Here is a 17500-nt window from a genome sequence, read left to right as displayed (position 1 = left end):
GCCTCTCGCTAAGTCAGAGTTGAAAATAAGTTGAGGTGTGGAAGTCGTTTAACAAACTGAAAGCAAAACTATTCATTGTAATTCACACACACAAACACACACACACACACACACACACACACACACACACACACACACACACTAGGTACTGCACTGTACCGTAGAAAACTGACACCCAGGCATGACGTGTTACAGCGGTAACCTTCAGTCAGTGTCCAGTCATGAGTTATAGTAAAGTAGCCAACCTACACATTGTGTTATAAGTCAACTGACTATAGAGGACTGAGACTGGCCGACTGAGAGGAGAGGAGGATTATTATTCTAATGTTGTTCATCCAGCATCATCCATCCAACCCAGCAATCATCCAGCTTCATCCATCCACCCAGCAATCAGGACAATTATGACCCCAGGGGATTAGGGGGCGAGCTGGGCAGAGAGTAGTGGACCTGTCAGGTCCCTATGGAGCTGTGGCTATGGGGTTCACATTGAAAGTCAACTCTGAATAAATTACATGCTTTAAATAAAAAAAATAGTCAATTTTAGGTATGAGACTCTGCAAATGTGACAGGAGAGAGAGAGGGAAGACAGAGAGAGAGAGAGAGAGAGAGAGAGAGAGAGAGAGAGAGAGAGAGAGAGAGAGAGAGAGAGAGAGAGAGAGAGAGAGAAGACACAGAGAGAGAGAGAGAGAGAGAGAGAGAGAGAGAGAGAGAGAGAGAGAGAGAGAGAGAGAGAGAGAGAGATTGAGACAGAGAGAGAGAGATTGAGAGTGAGAGAGAGAGAGAGAGAGAGAGAGAGAGAGAGAGAGAGAGAGAGAGAGAGAGAGAGAAGACACAGAGAGAGAGAGAGAGAGAGAGAGAGAGAGAGAGAGAGAGAGCTGTTGAATGTCAGCAGTGCAGATGCTCTTTAAGATCCAGTACGCTGTCGTGCTTGTGTGTGTGTGTGTGTGTGTGTGTGTGTGTGTGTGTGTGTGTGTGTGTGTGTGTGTGTGTGTGTGTGTGTGTGTGTGTGTGTGTGTGTGTGTGTGTGTGTGTGTGTGTGTGTGTGTGTGTGTGTGTGTGTGTGTGCGCGCGCTTGCGTGTGTGTGCCTCTGTGTATGCACCAGCTGACTCCCAGTGTGTTTAACAAATAACCACAATTTAGCCACGCTGCCGAGGAGCGGGCACCGTCACTTCGCATTAGCGTCTCCTCGACGCTTTGCTAGCAGGCTCCCCGTGCCCTCCTCCTGCACCCCCCTTGCCTCCCCCGTCTCCTCCAGCCTCCCCAACACCCACCCTGCCTCCAGCACGCCACACACACACACACACACACACACACACACACACACACACACACACACACACACACACACACACACACACACACACACACACACACACACACACACACACATTACCTCAGCCAAGGGTTTCTCTAACTGGCCAATTTACCTGTACTGCTCTTATTACACAGGTGATTGACAATTATGACCGTTTCGATATATACAGACATAATGTTGAATTCCATTTCATTTAATGTATCGTGTTATATCATATTACAATACATTGTGTTGCAATATATTTTACAAAGGTGATTTATACTAGAATATGACATTACATTTGAACATATTGTAATCATATTACATTACATTGTAGGATAATATAGTATATTGTGCATTGCAGTACTTTGTAGACAATCTTTTCTAGAGAGCGTCTGGGATGTAGGGTTGGTCAAGTGCAGGTTGAGTTTTTGTATTTTTATTTATTATTATTATTTTTAATCATAATGTAGCTACTTTTCTAGAGGGGAATTTATTCCTAATTCTTAAATCTAATGTCATGGTACAGGGTTATCTCCTGTTAGTAGTATGAGGACAGAAGGCATGTTGTTGTAATAAAAGAATAGTTGTAAGGTTAAGGATGTACTAACATATCTGACCTTGTCGGAGCGCCCGTTGTTCAGGCTGAGGTTGTTGACGGCGGCCACCTTGGCGTCCAACACCTGCTGTTCTCTCTTCAGCTGCTCCTTCATCTGTCTGGCCTCAGCGAAGGCCTTGGTCACAGCCTCGTGGTCGTTCAGATAGCCCCCCGAGGACAGGGATGACAGCAGGTCTGAGAGAGATACACAGAAGAGCATGTTCCTATTTAAAAACTCAACGAGGGGAAATATCAGGAATGAGTTCTTTATGTATATATACACTACCGTACAAAGTTAAGGTCACTTAGAAATGTCCTTGTTTTAGAAAGAAAAGCAATTTTTTTTGTCCATTAAAATAACATCAAATTGATCAGAAATACAGTGTAGACATTGTTAAAGTTGTAAATGACTATTGTAGATGGAAAGGGCAGATTTTTAATGGAATATCTACATAGGAGTACAGAGGCAGGTAGTCTAGTGGTTAGAGCGTTGGGCCAGTAACCAAAAGGTTGCTAGAACAAATCCCTGGGCTGACACGGTAAAAATCTGTTGTTCTGCCCCCGAACAAGGCAGTTAACCCAGTCGGCCATCATTATAAATAACAATTTGTTCTTAACTGACTTACCTAGTTAAATAAATGTTCAATACAAAAATAATTATGGACACAAAATGTGCTTTTCTTTCAAAAACAAAGACATTTCTAAGTGACCCCAAACTTTTGAATGGTAGTGTATACTGTATATACTGTATGTGTGTATTTTAGTTTACAAAAAATGTAATCAAAATAGAATTGACTAGAACTTTGATTGTTGGTTGTTCAACTGTAAATCTGTTTGTCAGATTGCAGATTGCTCCAGCTCTTTTAGAGATAAACTATTTGGATGTAAACAGTCTCTAAGGCCATTCCAGAATAAACACTGTCCTTAACCCCTGTGAGGTAAATACATGACCAGACACACAACCACAGGGGAAACACACACACACACACATGCAGTCATACACTCACCCGGACACAGACTGACCAGTTGACTGCTAAGGCTGTGTGTGTGTGACCCGTGGCCAGGTCGGCTCTCTCTCAGCCTCCACTGAGAGACGTGTGTATGGGTGCGTGTGACCTTCAGATCACACGCACCCATACACATACAGACACCCCTGTCAAAACCCTGCCATTTTAAGTCTGGATGTTATTTTCCGTGGTGAACCTCACTCCCACCCAGCGGCAGACAGAAACACAGGCAGAACAGTAAACACAGTGTACAAAGGCATCCTGACAGACCATCTAAAAGCCCATTCCCTCAAATCTCAAATCTTCACATCATTCAGATTTATTGAAAAGCCCCAGCATTCCTCCCGAAAGGGGATACAGGTCTTTTGTTGTTGTTGTTGCACAAATACACACACACGCATGCTTGCTCACACACACACACACACACACACACACACACACACACACACACACACACACACACACACACACACACACACACACACACACACACACACACACACACACACACACACACACACACACACACACACACACACACACACACACCTCCTGTCCGCCTGCCTGTCCACGCAAACACACACATTCCCTCACTATCCATTTAGTCTTTTTCATCCAAAAGCTCATGGGATTCTTTGAAGAGTAGAAAAGCGCAGGCGGCATCCCGGAAGATTACTCCTATTAAACCCAAAAAGCCTGCTAATTTGCCCCTCCGGAAACATCTGCCCAACACATATCAAAGATGATTCTCTGCTTCTTTTCAGCGTTGTTATTTGTGTTATCGCCGCAGCTTAGCGGACGGAGCGGCAGCAGCATCTGCTGTGTGACTGTGAGAGGCGGGAGGTCGGAGGGAGGGATGAGGGATGAGGGAGGCCGTGCTATCGCTCTCTCTCCATCTCTGGGTTAACAAAGAGCTGCTCCAAGCTTATGGCCCTTTATCTGTCACTAATCCCTCCTGCTAATGCCATCTCAGGGCAGATTACACTCTCAGATTTGTAATGACAGAGGAGTGAACTCTTACAGAAGTCATAACGGCAAAATTGGATGCAGAGGGCTGGAGAGAGAGAGAGGCCGCTGGGGTGGGCTGTGTTGGCTGGCTTGCTGGATGGTAGTGGGTTTTAATCTGGATTCAATGTGTGTGTGTGTGTGTGAGCAGAGATGTACTGTGTCTGCGTTCTTCTCTCTTGTTATGTGTGTGTGTGCACTGTGTGTGTGTCCTTGAGTGTCTGATTGCCAACCTAGGCATGACCCAGATAGGAGGGCTGGGGACAACAGTGAGACCCAGCCAGAGCCCAAACCCTACCCTACCCTGCAGCCTCACTCTGCCCTGGCCTGGCACTAATTATTCAGAGTGGCCACACACACACTGTTGAAATTAGACAGTCACACAGAGTGGGTCTCAGCAGTAGAGGTCACAGGCATTCAAAGTTCAGTCCTTCAGATCAGACTCTCGGAGACTGTCATTGAGGAGAGGTTGGATTGTGGGAGATAGACTGATAGAGGACAGATGCTGCGAGGAGACTGGACAGAGAGGAGCACGCACACAAAGACAATGAATGATAACCATGTGTTATTAAATCCATTGATAACTCCCTGTCTCTCTGTGTTTGACTGCAATAGCAAACGACGTGAATCTTCGTCTGACCTGGTAACACTAACAGGAACCGACGGAAACAGACTGTGTGCCGTGGCAGCAGACAGACACTCATTGTGATCTAAAAGAAACGGCTTGCCTCAACATGTTCCATCTGAAATCCATTTGTCAGAACAAAAAACATCTGGGATGTAAATCCACTAATCTACTATTAAATCCTGCGATTTGTTGAAAAACACTGAGATTAGAAAGAATACAAGTTAGAAATGGCTAACTGCTGTGTGTGTGTATTATAATGTGTGTGTGTATTATAATGTGTGTGTGTATTATAATGTGTGTGTGTATTATAATGTGTGTGTGTATTATAATGTGTGTGTATTATAATGTGTATTATAATGTGTGTGTATTATAATGTGTGTGTATTATAATGTGTGTGTGTATTCTAATGTGTGTGTATTATAATGTGTGTGTGTATTATAATAGCTGTGTGTGTATTATAATGTGTGTGTATTATAATGTGTGTGTATTATAATGTGTGTGTATTATAATGTGTGTGTGTATTATAATGTGTGAGTGTATTATAATAGCTGTGTGTGTATTATAATGTGTGTGTGTATTATAATGTGTGTGTATTATAATGTGTGTGTGTATTATAATAGCTGTGTGTGTATTATAATATCTGTGTGTGTGTGTGTGTGTGTGTGTGTGTGTCTGCTGTTATTGTGTTATTAATGCATGTTGTTATGTGTGTATCGTTCTGTAAGAGGCTTGTCTAATCTCATCTGTGATAAGTCCCGCCTGTCACACAGCTACTCTATTCATCTGAAAAACATACTCTCCTCTTCCATCACTCCATTTCCCCTCCTATCCTTCACACTCCTCCATCTCTCCACCTCCTCCTCCTTTTCCTCCTCTTCCTATTCAAACTCCCGCTTAACCATCCCTGCCTCTCTGGCTAATAAACCCTTGACAATAATATACCCTACAGGCATACACAATGGGAAAACATAGCCTACACTAATTATAGCATTTTCTTTTATTTTGTATTCATTTGTTTTGTTTTTTTGTTACTTTTAACCCCTTTTCTCCCCAATTGGTAGTTACAGTCTTGTCTCATCACTGCAACTCCCGTACAAACTCGGTCGAGAGCCATGCGTCCTCCGAAACACAACCCAACCAAGCCGCACTGCTTCTTGACACAACGCCCGATGTGTCGGAGGAAATATCGTGCACCTGGCGACCGTGTCAGCATGCACTGCGCCCGGCCCGCCACAGGAGTCGCTAGTGCGCAATGGGACAAGGATATCCCTGCCGGTCAAACCCTCCCCTAACCCGGAAGACGTTGCACTAATTGTGCGCCGCCCCATGGGTCTCCCGGTCGCGGCCGGCTGCGACAGGGCCTGGACTCGAACCCAGAAACTCTAGAGCTAGCTAGCTTAGACCACTGCGCCACTCGGAGCCCTAATTATAGCATATTTACATGTGTGAACACACGTTGTAGTCAGTGAATCAGTGTTTCATGAATACATTACTTAAAACACTACTTAATGCTGATGTGAGTGAAATAAATGACATTCATGTGCATACTTACTTAAAACATGTACTACTGCTAATATTATTATTATTATTATATTACTACCACTACTTATTCTATAATGGATTAAATAGTTTCTTCCCTCCTCAACAATCTACACACAATATCCCAAAATGATCAAGCAAAAACAGGTTTTGAGACATTTTTTAAGATTGATAAAAATAAAAATAAACGGAAATATCACATTTACATAAGTATTCAGACCCTTTACTAAGTACTTTGTTGAAGCACCTTTGGCAGCCATTACAGCCTTGAGTCTTCTTGGATATAACGCTACAAGCTTGGCACAATGGGAGTTTCTCCCATTCTTCTCTGCAGATCCTCTAAAGCTCTGTCAGGTTGGATGGGGAGCGTCACTGCAAAGCTATTTTCAGGTGTCTCCAGAGATTTGGTTTAAGTCCGTGCTCTAGCTGGGCCACTCAGGGACATTCAGAGACTTGTCCCGAAGCCACTCCTGAGTTGTCTTGGCTGTGTGCTTAGGGTCGTTGTCCTGTTGGAAAGTGAACCTCCGCCCAAGTCTGAGGTCCTGAGCAGGTTTTCATCAAAGATCTCTCTGTACTTAGCTCCATTCATCTATCCCTCTATCCTGACTAGTCTTGCAGTTCCTGCCGCTGCATAACATCCCCACAGCATGATGCTGCCACCACCATGTTTCACTGTTGGGATGGTATTAGCCAGGTGATGAGCGGTACCTGGTTTCCTCCAGATGTGACGCTTGGCATTCAGGCCAAAGAGTTCAATCTTGGTTTCATCAGACCAGAGAATATTGTTTTTCATGGTCTAAGAGTCCAGTCCTTTAGGTGCCTTTTGGAAAACTCCAAGTGGGCTGACAAGTGCCTTTTACTGAGGAGGGGCTTCCATCTGGCCACTCTACCATTAAGGCCTGATTAGTGGAGTGCTGCAGAAGAGATGGTTCTCCCATCTCCACAGAGGAACTCTGGAGCTCTGTCAGAGTGACCATCGGGTTCTTGGTCACCTCCCTCAACAAGACCCTTCTCCCCCGATTGCTCAGTTTGGCCGGCCGCCAGCTCTAGGAAGAGTCTTGGTGGTTCCAAACGTCTTCAATTTAGGAATGATGAAGGCCACTGTGTTCTTGGGGACCTTCAATGCTGCAGACATTTTTTGGTACCCTTCGCCAGGTCTGTGCCTCGACACAATCCTGTCTCAGAGCTCTACGGACATTTCCTTCGAACTCATGGCTTGGTTTTTGCTCTGACATATACTGTCAACTGTAGAACCTTATATAGACAGGTGAGTGCCTTTCCAAATCATGTCCAATCAATTGAATTTTCCACAGGTGGACTCCAATCAAGTTGTAGAAACATCTCAAGGATGATCAATGGAAACAGGATGCACCTGAGGTCAATTTCGAGTCTCATCGCAAAGGGTCGTAAATACTTATATAAATAAGTTATTTTTGTTTTTCATTTTTAATACATTTGCAAACATTGTTAAAAAGCTATTGTGTGTAGATTGATGAGATTTTAAAAAATATTTTATTTGAAAACAATCAGAAATGTGAAAAAAGTGTCGGAATACTTTCCGAATGCACTGAATATACAGTTGAAGTCGGAAGTTTACATACACCTTAGCCAAATACATGCAAACTCAGTTTTTCACAATTCCTGACATTTAATCCTAGTAAAAATCCCCTGTCTTAGGACAGTTAGGATCACCACTTTATTTTAAGAATGTGAAATGTCAGAATAACAGTGGAGAGAATTACTTATTTCAGCTTTAGTTTCTTTTATCACATTCCCAGTAGGTCAGAAGTTTACATACACTCAATTAATATTTGGTAGCATTGCCTTTAAATTGTTTAACTTTGGTCAAACATTTTGGGTAGCCTTCCACAAGCTTAAAACAATAAGTTGGGTGAATTTTGGCCCATTCCTCCTGACAGAGCTGGTGTAACTGAGTCAGGTTTGTAGGCCTCCTTGCTCACACACACTTTTTCAGTTCTGCCCACAAATGTTCTGTAGAATTTAGGTCAGCGCTTTGTGACTCCAATACCTTAACTTTGTTGTCCTTAAGCCATTTTGACACAACTTTGGAAGTATGCTTGGGGTCATTGTCCATTTGGAAGACCCATTTGCGACCAAGCTTTAACTTCCTGACTGATGTCTTGAGATGTTGCTCCAATATATCCACATAATTTTCCTCCTTCATGATGCCATCTATTTCGTGAAGTGCACCAGTCCCTCCTGCAGCAAAGCACCCCCACAACATGTTACTGCCACCCCTGTGCTTCACGGTTGGGATGGTGAGGGGAACGGCACCTCAGTACCTCCAGGCTCTGATCAGGCCCTACACCCAAACAAGGGCACTGCGTTCATCCACCTCTGGCCTGCTCGCCTCCCTACCACTGAGGAAGTACAGTTCCCGCTCAGCCCAGTCAAAACTGTTCGCTGCTCTGGCCCCCCAATGGTGGAACAAACTCCCTCACGATGCCAGGACAGCGGAGTCAATCACCACCTTCCGGAGACACCTGAAACCCCACCTCTTTAAGGAATACCTAGGATAGGATAAGTAATCCTTCTCACCCCCCTTTAAGATTTAGATGCACTATTGTAAAGTGACTATTCTACTGGATGTCATAAGGTGAATGCACCAATTTGTAAGTCGCTCTGGATAAGAGCGTCTGCTAAATGACTTAAATGTAAATGTAAATGTGTTCTTCGGCTTGCAAGCCTCCCCCTTTTTCCACCAAACATAATGATGGTCATTATGACCAAACAGTTTTATTTTTGTTTCATCAGACCTGAGGACATTCCCCAAAACGTATGATCTTTGTCCCCATGTACAGTTGCAAACCGTAGTCTGGCTTTTTTCTAGTGGTTTTGGAGCAGTGGCTTCTTCCTTGCTGAACGGCCTTTCAGGCTATGTTGATATAGGACTTGTTTTACTGTGGATATAGATACTTTTGTACCTTTTTCCTCCAGCATCTTCACAAGGTCCTTCGCTGTTGTTCTGGGATTGATTTGCACTTTTCGTACCAAAGTATGTTTATCTCTAGGAGACGGAACGCATCTCCTCCCTGAGTGGTATGACGGCTGCGTGGTCCCATGGTGTTTATACTTGTGTACTATTGTTTGTAAAGATGAACGTGGTACCTTCAGGCGTTTGTAAATTGCTCCCAAGGATGAACCAGACTTGTGGAGGTCTACAATTTTGTTTCTGATGTCAAGGAAAGAGCCACTGAGTTTGAAGGTAGGCCTTGAAATACATCCACAGGTACACCTCCAATTGACTCAAATGATGTCAATTAGCCTAATCGAAGCTTCTAAAGCCATGACATAATTTTCTGGAATTTTCCAAGCTGTTAAAAGGCAAATCTTCCAAGCTGTTAAAAGGCACAGTCAACTTCTGACCCACTGGAATTGTGATACAGTGAATTATAAGTTAAATAATCTGTCTGTTAAACAATGGTTGGAAAAATGACTTGTGTCATGCACAAAGTAGATGTCCTAACCGACTTGCCAAAGCTATAGATTGTTAACAAGAAATTTGTGGAGTGGTTGAAAAACAAGTTTTAATGACTCCAACCTAAGTGTATGTAAACTTCCAACTTCAACTGTATATATATATATATATATATATATATATATATATATATATATATATATATATATATAAATATATATGTGTGTGTGTGTGTTATGTTCAATTTGTGTATGCGTGGTGAGTGGGCGCAGTCCCTTACCTATGGAGCTGACTCTGGACGGTGGTCCTCCGATGCTGGAGGGGGCTGTGCTGTGTTTCATGGACCCGGTGCCATGGTGACCCAGCTTCATGGTGGGGACCTGTGGGGAAGCGGGGGAGGTGGGTGACTTGCTCTCGCTTGCTGTCTTAGGCTTGGACGACAGGTTCAGGGGCTGAGCACCCTCGTCCTGCAAAATCAAAACACACCAGTTGTGGCCTAGTGGTCGCTGGGTGGGTTCAACCAATCACCGAGGATCACCTGAGACGTTTGCCCAATCAGAAGGCTTGGATTGGATTCTACAGCAAGGCAGAGTGGACAAACCTGTCCCATATGGCTCAAACCACAGGATGAGATTCCCAAACAAAGCTAAAATAGATACTGTATTCCCCATGCCATGGAAGAGAGTCATGCACATTCTCTGCCTCCTGAAAGAGGTACTGGACATGCAATGCCTCAAGGTGAGAATTGATGCTTGTGAGTCGTGCACATGCCACACAGAAGACGACATGCATAGCACACTTATAAAATATATTATCCACAGCACCCGACACATACTATGCTTCATAAGGACACCACAAGAGCCCCCGTCAGACACTTAACCTCTTCAAGGTCGACCCTTAAGCACAGCTGAGAGCTTTTACAACGGCTCATGAGAAGACGGATGGAAAAAAACAAGAATATAGAAAAATGCTTTTTGTGTAGATTAAAAGGCATGTAAAGACTCAGAGATGTGACCTGTTGAGTTTCAGCAGCAGACCACTTAGTCAGAGACACAGCTTCACAGCCTCTCATCAAGTCTAGAGGAGGAGTTTCACTTTCCCAAGTGCAGCACATTGGCAGACTTGAGGAAGACAACAGCAGTAGACAACAGTAGAAGCGTCAAGTGTCAAACCTAGAGTGGCTGTGTGTGTGTGTGTGTGTGTGTGTGTGTGTGTGTGTGTGTGTGTGTGTGTGTGTGTGTGTGTGTGTGTGTGTGTGTGTGTGTGTGTGTGTGTGTGTGTGTGTGTGTGTGTGCCATGTGGTAGCTACGGTATATCAATTCATTTCCATGTGGACCTCCACCCATTAAGGGTTATCACGTTAGTCACCGTGGCAGACCCCCCTCCCCCCCGCTGATGACATAATCCAATCAGAGGAAGCGGTCTGGTCACGTGACAGGAAGGATAGAATTCGATCCCGGAGAGATGGCTTGATGTACACAGCCCCTTTGTCTGATTAAAACAACAACAATTAACACTCACACACAACAGGGGGTAAAGTATCCATGGTTAGCTAGGAATACATCTAGAACAGGGGTCGGTAACAAGCGGACCACTGGCCAAAACTGTCCCGCATGTTGGCATTTTGGGCCCGCCAACGGTTCTTTTTTGGGGGGGTATTTAAATTTTTGCCCAGGAAAGACTGTAAAATCACCAGGAATTCATCTTTAAATTATTTTAATTTAGGAAGTCTGTTCCCAAGTATTCCCACAAAGGCATACAGTGTGTGATTGTGTCTCAATGTAATCAAGTTATGAAATGATTGTTATTATTTTCAAATACAATCTCTTTCTCTTTCTGGTCATTTGCAGTGTACAAATGATTCGAATGATGTTCCGGCCTCACCACCATCCCCTCAAAAATAGTCTGCGGCTGAATCTAGTGGCCTACCACTGATCCAGGATATTATTCATCCAGGGATCAACCAGGCCCAAACCTGCTTAGCTTCACAGGCAAACCAGCAGAGAGGTGCTGTGTGATATGACTGCTAACAGTGACTATCACTGCTAACAGTGATTACGAGCATTCCACAACTCAATTAAGACCTCTCTCTCTCTCTCTCTCTCTCTCTCGCTCTGTCTCTCTTTCTTTGTCTCTCTCTCTCTCTCTGTAACAGGATTCCCCTCATTAGAGATATCTGTGTGAAAGCAGGGAGACCCCCAAAGATGTCTTCACTAGGCTAGGAGACAATAGAGTCAACATTGGTAAGACTTGCTCTCACTATTGAATCGTGACCCATATTATTGTACAGTGGGCTTTACTCACCTCTGAATGAGAGAAGAAGAGAGTCGTGAATATTTATTACAGCTAATGCCTCTGTCTCTCCTCTCCTCCCTTCCCAGTGCTCTGGATTGGGGTCTTTTAGTAAAGAGACAAATCCTTAAGTGGGAAGTTGCCAACATGGATAATACCATGGAATTAGTTGAGACTCAGGCTCTGAGAAGGCTTGGGCCTCGTCGTGTGTGTGCCTGCGCTAGGCATTGTTAAAGGAGCTTTAAACCAGAGAGCCTGTGTGAGGCAGAAAGAGAGAGAAAGAGAGAGAGAGAGAGAGAGAGAGAGAGAGAGAGAGAGAGAGAGAGAGAGAGAGAGAGAGAGAGAGAGAGAGAGAGAGAGAGAGAGAGAGAGAGAGAGAGAGAGAGAGAGAGAGAGAGAGAGAGAGAGAGAGAGAGGAGTAAAGGAGTGATAGTTACAGGGAAAGGGAAAGGGGGATGTATGGCAGTACTTCTCCTGTATTTCACCCCAGTGAAGTGCTGACACGTGAAAGTGACATCATCCCTCTGTATCTTATCAGGTCGCTGACGGTTCAATTACCAGGACTAGTGTGTGTGTGTGTGTGTATGGGTGTGTGTGTGTGTGTGTGTGTGTGTGTGTGTGTGTGTGTGTGTGTGTGTGTGTGTGTGTGTGTGTGTGTGTGTGTGTGTGTGTGTGTGTGTGTGTGTGTGTGTGTGTGTGTGTGTGTGTGTGTGTGTGTATGAAGTGCCGTGGCCATTCATCTATCACAGGCCTGTCTGCTCTATGGCTGGTGAGCTGAGGTCTGATTCAGCTCACACCAAGCCAGGGTCTCTGTGGTCACACAAAGAACAGATGTATACCTCTCTAGCCTTGACTGTGCCCTGCAGGGTTCAGCGACAGTACACACTGTTAAATACACTTGGTGGGGAGGCAGTGAGAGAAGAAAGGAGAGGCAAGGAGAGGAGAGGTGAGCAGAGGAGAGGTGAGGACAGGTGAGGAGAGGTGAGGACAGGTGAGGAGAGGAGAGGAGAGGAGAGATGAGGACAGGCGAGGAGAGGTGAGGACAGGAGAGGTGAGGACAGGACAGGACAGGAGAGGAAAAAGGTAAGGAAGAGTGAGGTGAGGAGAGGTGAGGAGATGAGATGAGAGGAGAGGTGAGGTGAGGTGAGGAGAGGTGAGGAGAGGAGAGGAGAGGTGAGGGAGGATGTGAGGAGAGGAGAGGTGAGGAGAGGAGAGGTGAGGTGAGGTGAGGAGAGGAGAGGAGAGGTGAGGAGAGGTGAGGGAGGTGAGGAGAGGAGAGGACAGGAGAGGTGAGGAGAGGAGAGGGAGAGGAGAGGAAGGAGGTGAGGTGAGGTGAGGAGAGGTGAGGAGAGGAGAGGAGAGGAGAGGTGAGGTGAGGTGGAGGGAGGAGGGTGAGGTGAGGTGAGGACAGGAGAGGAGAGGACAGGTGAGGTGAGGACAGGAGAGGATAGGTCAGGAGAGGAAAGGTAAGGAAGAGTGAGGTGAGGTGTGGACAGGAGAGGAGAGGTGAGGAGGGGTGAGGAGAGGTGAGGGAGAGGTGAGGAGAGGACAGGAGAGGAGAGGACAGGTGAGGTGAGGACAGGAGAGGACAGGTCAGGAGAGGAAAGGTAAGGAAGAGTGAGGTGAGGTGTGGACAGGAGAGGAGAGGTGAGGAGAGGTGAGGTGAGGTGAGGAGAGGAGAGGAGAGGAGAGGAGAGGTGGAGGTGAGGAGAGGAGAGGTGAGGAGAGGTGAGGAGAGGAGAGGAGAGGACAGGTGAGGTGAGGAGAGGAGAGGACAGGTCAGGAGAGGAAAGGTAAGGAAGGTGAGGTGAGGTGTGGACAGGAGAGGAGAGGTGAGGAGAGGTGAGGACAGGAGAGGAGAGGACAGGTGAGGTGAGGACAGGAGAGGATAGGTCAGGAGAGGAAAGGTAAGGAAGAGTGAGGTGAGGTGTGGACAGGAGAGGAGAGGTGAGGAGAGGTGAGGAGAGGAGAGGACAGGAGAGGAGAGGACAGGTGAGGTGAGGACAGGAGAGGACAGGTCAGGAGAGGAAAGGTAAGGAAGAGTGAGGTGAGGTGTGGACAGGAGAGGAGAGGTGAGGAGAGGACAGGAGAGGAGAGGACAGGTGAGGTGAGGACAGGAGAGGACAGGTCAGGAGAGGAAAGGTAAGGAAGAGTGAGGTGAGGTGTGGACAGGAGAGGAGAGGTGAGGAGGGGTAAGGAGAGGTGAGGAAAGGAGAGGGGCTCATACAGTTGGACTTACAGGAGAAAGCTCCTGTCTCTCTATTTCTAACCTGCTGAGTGTTTAGAGGTGGTTCCAGTGAGAGCCAGATGCAGACACAGTGTAGCGGACAGTAAGATAACAGCAGTTGTGGTCATGGTTTCTGTCACATGGACAGTCATTCATTCTAAATTCTAAAGCCAACTAAGGCTTCCGGGGAACTCACTTTAAGTCAGTGGCAGTGTGTGTGTGGGTGTGTGAGCGTGTGCGCGTGCATGCAAGTGAGAGTCTATGTTGTTCCCGGCAGGCCACACCTGAGTAGCCGTGTGTCCCTGTACCTCCTCTCCCCAGGGTAAAGCACTTAAGCGATGTGCCTCAGTCCAAACATCTGTCTACAGCAGACCAGGCAGCCAGCCAGCCTCTACACTTCCGCAAGAGCCTCTAAATGAACAGAGACCTGACAGAGACAAGAGAGCACCTCTAAAATATACATGAAGGCCACCATTCTACCTCCTCCTCCTCCCATCACAGGACGAGAGAGAGAGAGAGCGAGACAAAGAGAGAGAGAGAGACTTCACTTGTCTTGGCGATGTTAACATATGTTTCGCATGCCAATAATGCCCGTTTGAATTGAATTGAATTGAGAGCGAGAGAGAGACAGAGAGACAGAGAGAGAGAGAGAAAGAGAGAGAGAAAGAGAGAGAGAGAACGAGGGATAAAAATCAACAGGGGCTGAGATTGAGAGAGACTGATGGGGCGTCATCCAGTCATAACTAAAGGCTGATAGAGTGAGAGAAAGCAGGGATGAAAATAGGAGAAAAGGGAACCCTGACAGTGGGTCTGTGACAGACTGTGGTGGCCACAGCACTGAGTGGAAGTGAAACCAGTGAGTGGTCTAGCCATTTCCATGGTGACCTGGTGGGGGCAGTGCGTGTCCACTCCCCTGTCCTGCTGTCTGTCGGGCCATTACGGCTGCCCTTCCCCCCTGCTAAGACCATAGTCGCCTCCCCTCCCCGGCCACTCCATATATATGGTAATGAGAGGCGTGTGTCAGAGTCAGACCCAGGGACGCCTGCCTGCGTTAGACAGGGGAGCAGGTGAGGGGGTCAGGGGGGCAAGGTTGGGGGGCAGTGTGTTAGTGTGTGTGTGTGTGTACGTGTGTGTCAGTGCGTGTGCCGGGAGGGAGGACAGTGTCAGCGGGGAATCGATAGACACTATCGCGGGGTCACGAGAGCTGGGGTCAACCAAGGATCTTAATCAATACCATGGCCATGCTGCCTCTCTCTGTCTGAGATTACAACTCATCAGGGAGTAGGGGGGGAAGGAGAGATGGACAAGGAGAGCGAAAAGGAGAGAAAGAGGAAAGGAAGGACCGCTCCACTGTGGGGCCCTGGGGGTCTGCTGAGGGGCCCCTGCGGGTCTGCTGAGGGGCTTTCACTGCATCTTCAACACAGATATTCATGGAGGTAAGACTCTGCTTGGATGGACACAGACCACCCACAGACAACCATAGCCCTATGGTCAGGGAGTGGTGGTTCACACACTCACACATGCCAACAGCCACACGGCTGACTGCCTCGCTCATACCTCCACTACAGAGCTGAGAGCGGGCCAGAGAAGTTGTCTCCAGCAACGTTGGGTAAGTGGTTCGGACTTCAGAGAAGTTGTCTGGTAAGTTTCATCAGGAGAACGATTAGTACCAGCAGGTGACTGGTTGACAGCCTACAGCTTTTGATGCAAAAGGTACTGGATGCAAAAAAAGAGCCTCGACCAAGCAGGAACACACACACACATGCGGGAATGAATACACCCAGGGAAAGAAACTCCAGAACACACACACACACTCACACACATACACACACACACACACACACACACACACACACACACTCACACACACTCAGAGGTACGTACCTTGGGTTTGGGCGGCGGGGTGCTGCGGCTCTTCTCATGGTGTGTGTTGGTGGGAGAGTGGGTGTTCAGGTTGGTCTGGGGCATACTGCTGTGTTTGGCCCCTGGGGACACCTGCATCGCTGCCAGCTGAGCTGCATACAGCTGCTATAGAGCGAGAAGGGAGGGTCAGGGAGGGGGGGTGGAAGAGGGGGAGTGAAACAAGAAAACAAGAAAGGAACACATGAATAAATGAATACTCAGAGCACACAAACAAAAAGAAGATGCCAGCTAAAAAAAACAGGTTGGCCATTAGAGAGGCTGATGGCCTGTTTGTGTGACAGAGAGAGAGAGGGACGCTGTCACTTCCCTTACCACACGGCCCCGTGGGAACACACTAACAGCCTCGATCTCTGAGTGAGAGATGTCCCCTTCAGGTGCATCGTGGGAAGGAAACACTCAGAATCCTACTGGGTCACGCTGAGAGAGAGAGAGAGAGAGAGAAAGTTGGGAATGTGTTTGCCAGACGGGACAAAACTAAGCTCTGTGCTATTGGTGTGTGCTTGCATGCCTGCGGGTGTGTTGCCACCAGCAGCACAGAGGTTAGTTTTGTCCCGTCTGGCAAACACATTCCCAACTTTCCACATCTTTTTCTCCATCCACTGACTCTCCCCATCAAAAGCACAGAGTCTGTCTCTCTCTCTCTCTCTCTCTCTCTCTCTCGCCACACAGAGGCACACACACACGCACACGCACAGCAGAGTGCTGGATCAGAGCATCAGTTCTGCTGACATTCAACAGCTCTCTCTTCTCTCTCTCTCTCTCTCTCTCTCTCTCTCTCCTCTCTATTCTCTCTATCCTCTCCCTCATCTCCCTCCTCTCTCTCTCTCTCTACTCTCTCCTATCTCTGTCTCTGTCTCTGTCTCTGTCTCTGTCTCTGTCTCTGTCTCTCTCTGTCTCTGTCTCTCTCTCTCTCTCTCTCTCTCTCTCTCTCTCTCTCTCTCTCTCTCTCTCTCTCTCTCTCTCTCTCTCTCTCTCTCTCTCTCTCTCTCTCTCTCTCTCTCTCTCTCTCTCTCTCCCTCTCTCTTTATTGGCATGGGAAAAACACATGTTTACATTGCCAAAGCAAGTGAAATATATAAAACAAAAGTGAAATAAACAATACAAAATGAACAGTAAACATCACAATAGTTCAAAATGAAATGAAGACTCACTCTTCCACACACTAACTCGCAGACTGGCATGAAGACAGGCTGGTTTCTGCTTAGAAGGAACAAGTCAACGGCTGCCAGTAATATCTACTGAGGGGATAGTAGTAGTCACAGTGCTCTTGGATATTTACACAGCCTGATCATCAGACAAAGTATTTAATACTCTCAAGCAAATATTTCCACAGCAACAGACACACCATAATAAACTTGGAAAGGAATGAGCTACAATATTCATCAGCCCTTTTCCTCCTCCAGCTATTTCTGCTCTCCACAACAACGTTCTCTCATTCCCTTCATGTTTCTTCACAAGAATTCTCACCAAATACATTTGTTCCTAATTGTCTTTAAGACGAGGGAGAGAATAGCTGTTTATTAGTCAAAACGGGCTGTTTTTAAAAA

At 46.5% G+C, this 17500-nt stretch overlaps 1 protein-coding gene across 12 annotated transcripts in view; it reads right to left on the bottom strand.

The window, feature by feature from the left end:
* LOC118372206 (transcription factor SOX-5-like) overlaps positions 1–17500 on the bottom strand; it is a 310655-nt gene that overhangs the window by 8441 nt on the left and 284714 nt on the right. For 7 of the 12 annotated variants that reach the window (XM_052460188.1, XM_052460185.1, XM_052460192.1 and 4 more), the window contains 3 exons: positions 15915–16058; positions 9792–9978; positions 1907–2088 (listed from right to left, as the gene is read on the bottom strand). In XM_052460188.1, coding sequence (XP_052316148.1) covers positions 1907–2088; positions 9792–9978; positions 15915–16058 — 513 coding nt within the window. The remainder of the gene's footprint in view (positions 1–1906; positions 2089–9791; positions 9979–15914; positions 16059–17500) is intronic. The other 5 variants (XM_052460187.1, XM_052460195.1, XM_052460196.1 and 2 more) reach the window with 2 other exon arrangements.

Source organism: Oncorhynchus keta, chromosome 13, assembly GCF_023373465.1.
Source record: "Oncorhynchus keta strain PuntledgeMale-10-30-2019 chromosome 13, Oket_V2, whole genome shotgun sequence".
Taxonomy (NCBI): domain Eukaryota; kingdom Metazoa; phylum Chordata; class Actinopteri; order Salmoniformes; family Salmonidae; genus Oncorhynchus; species Oncorhynchus keta.
This window is presented reverse-complemented; position numbering and strand designations above follow the sequence as displayed.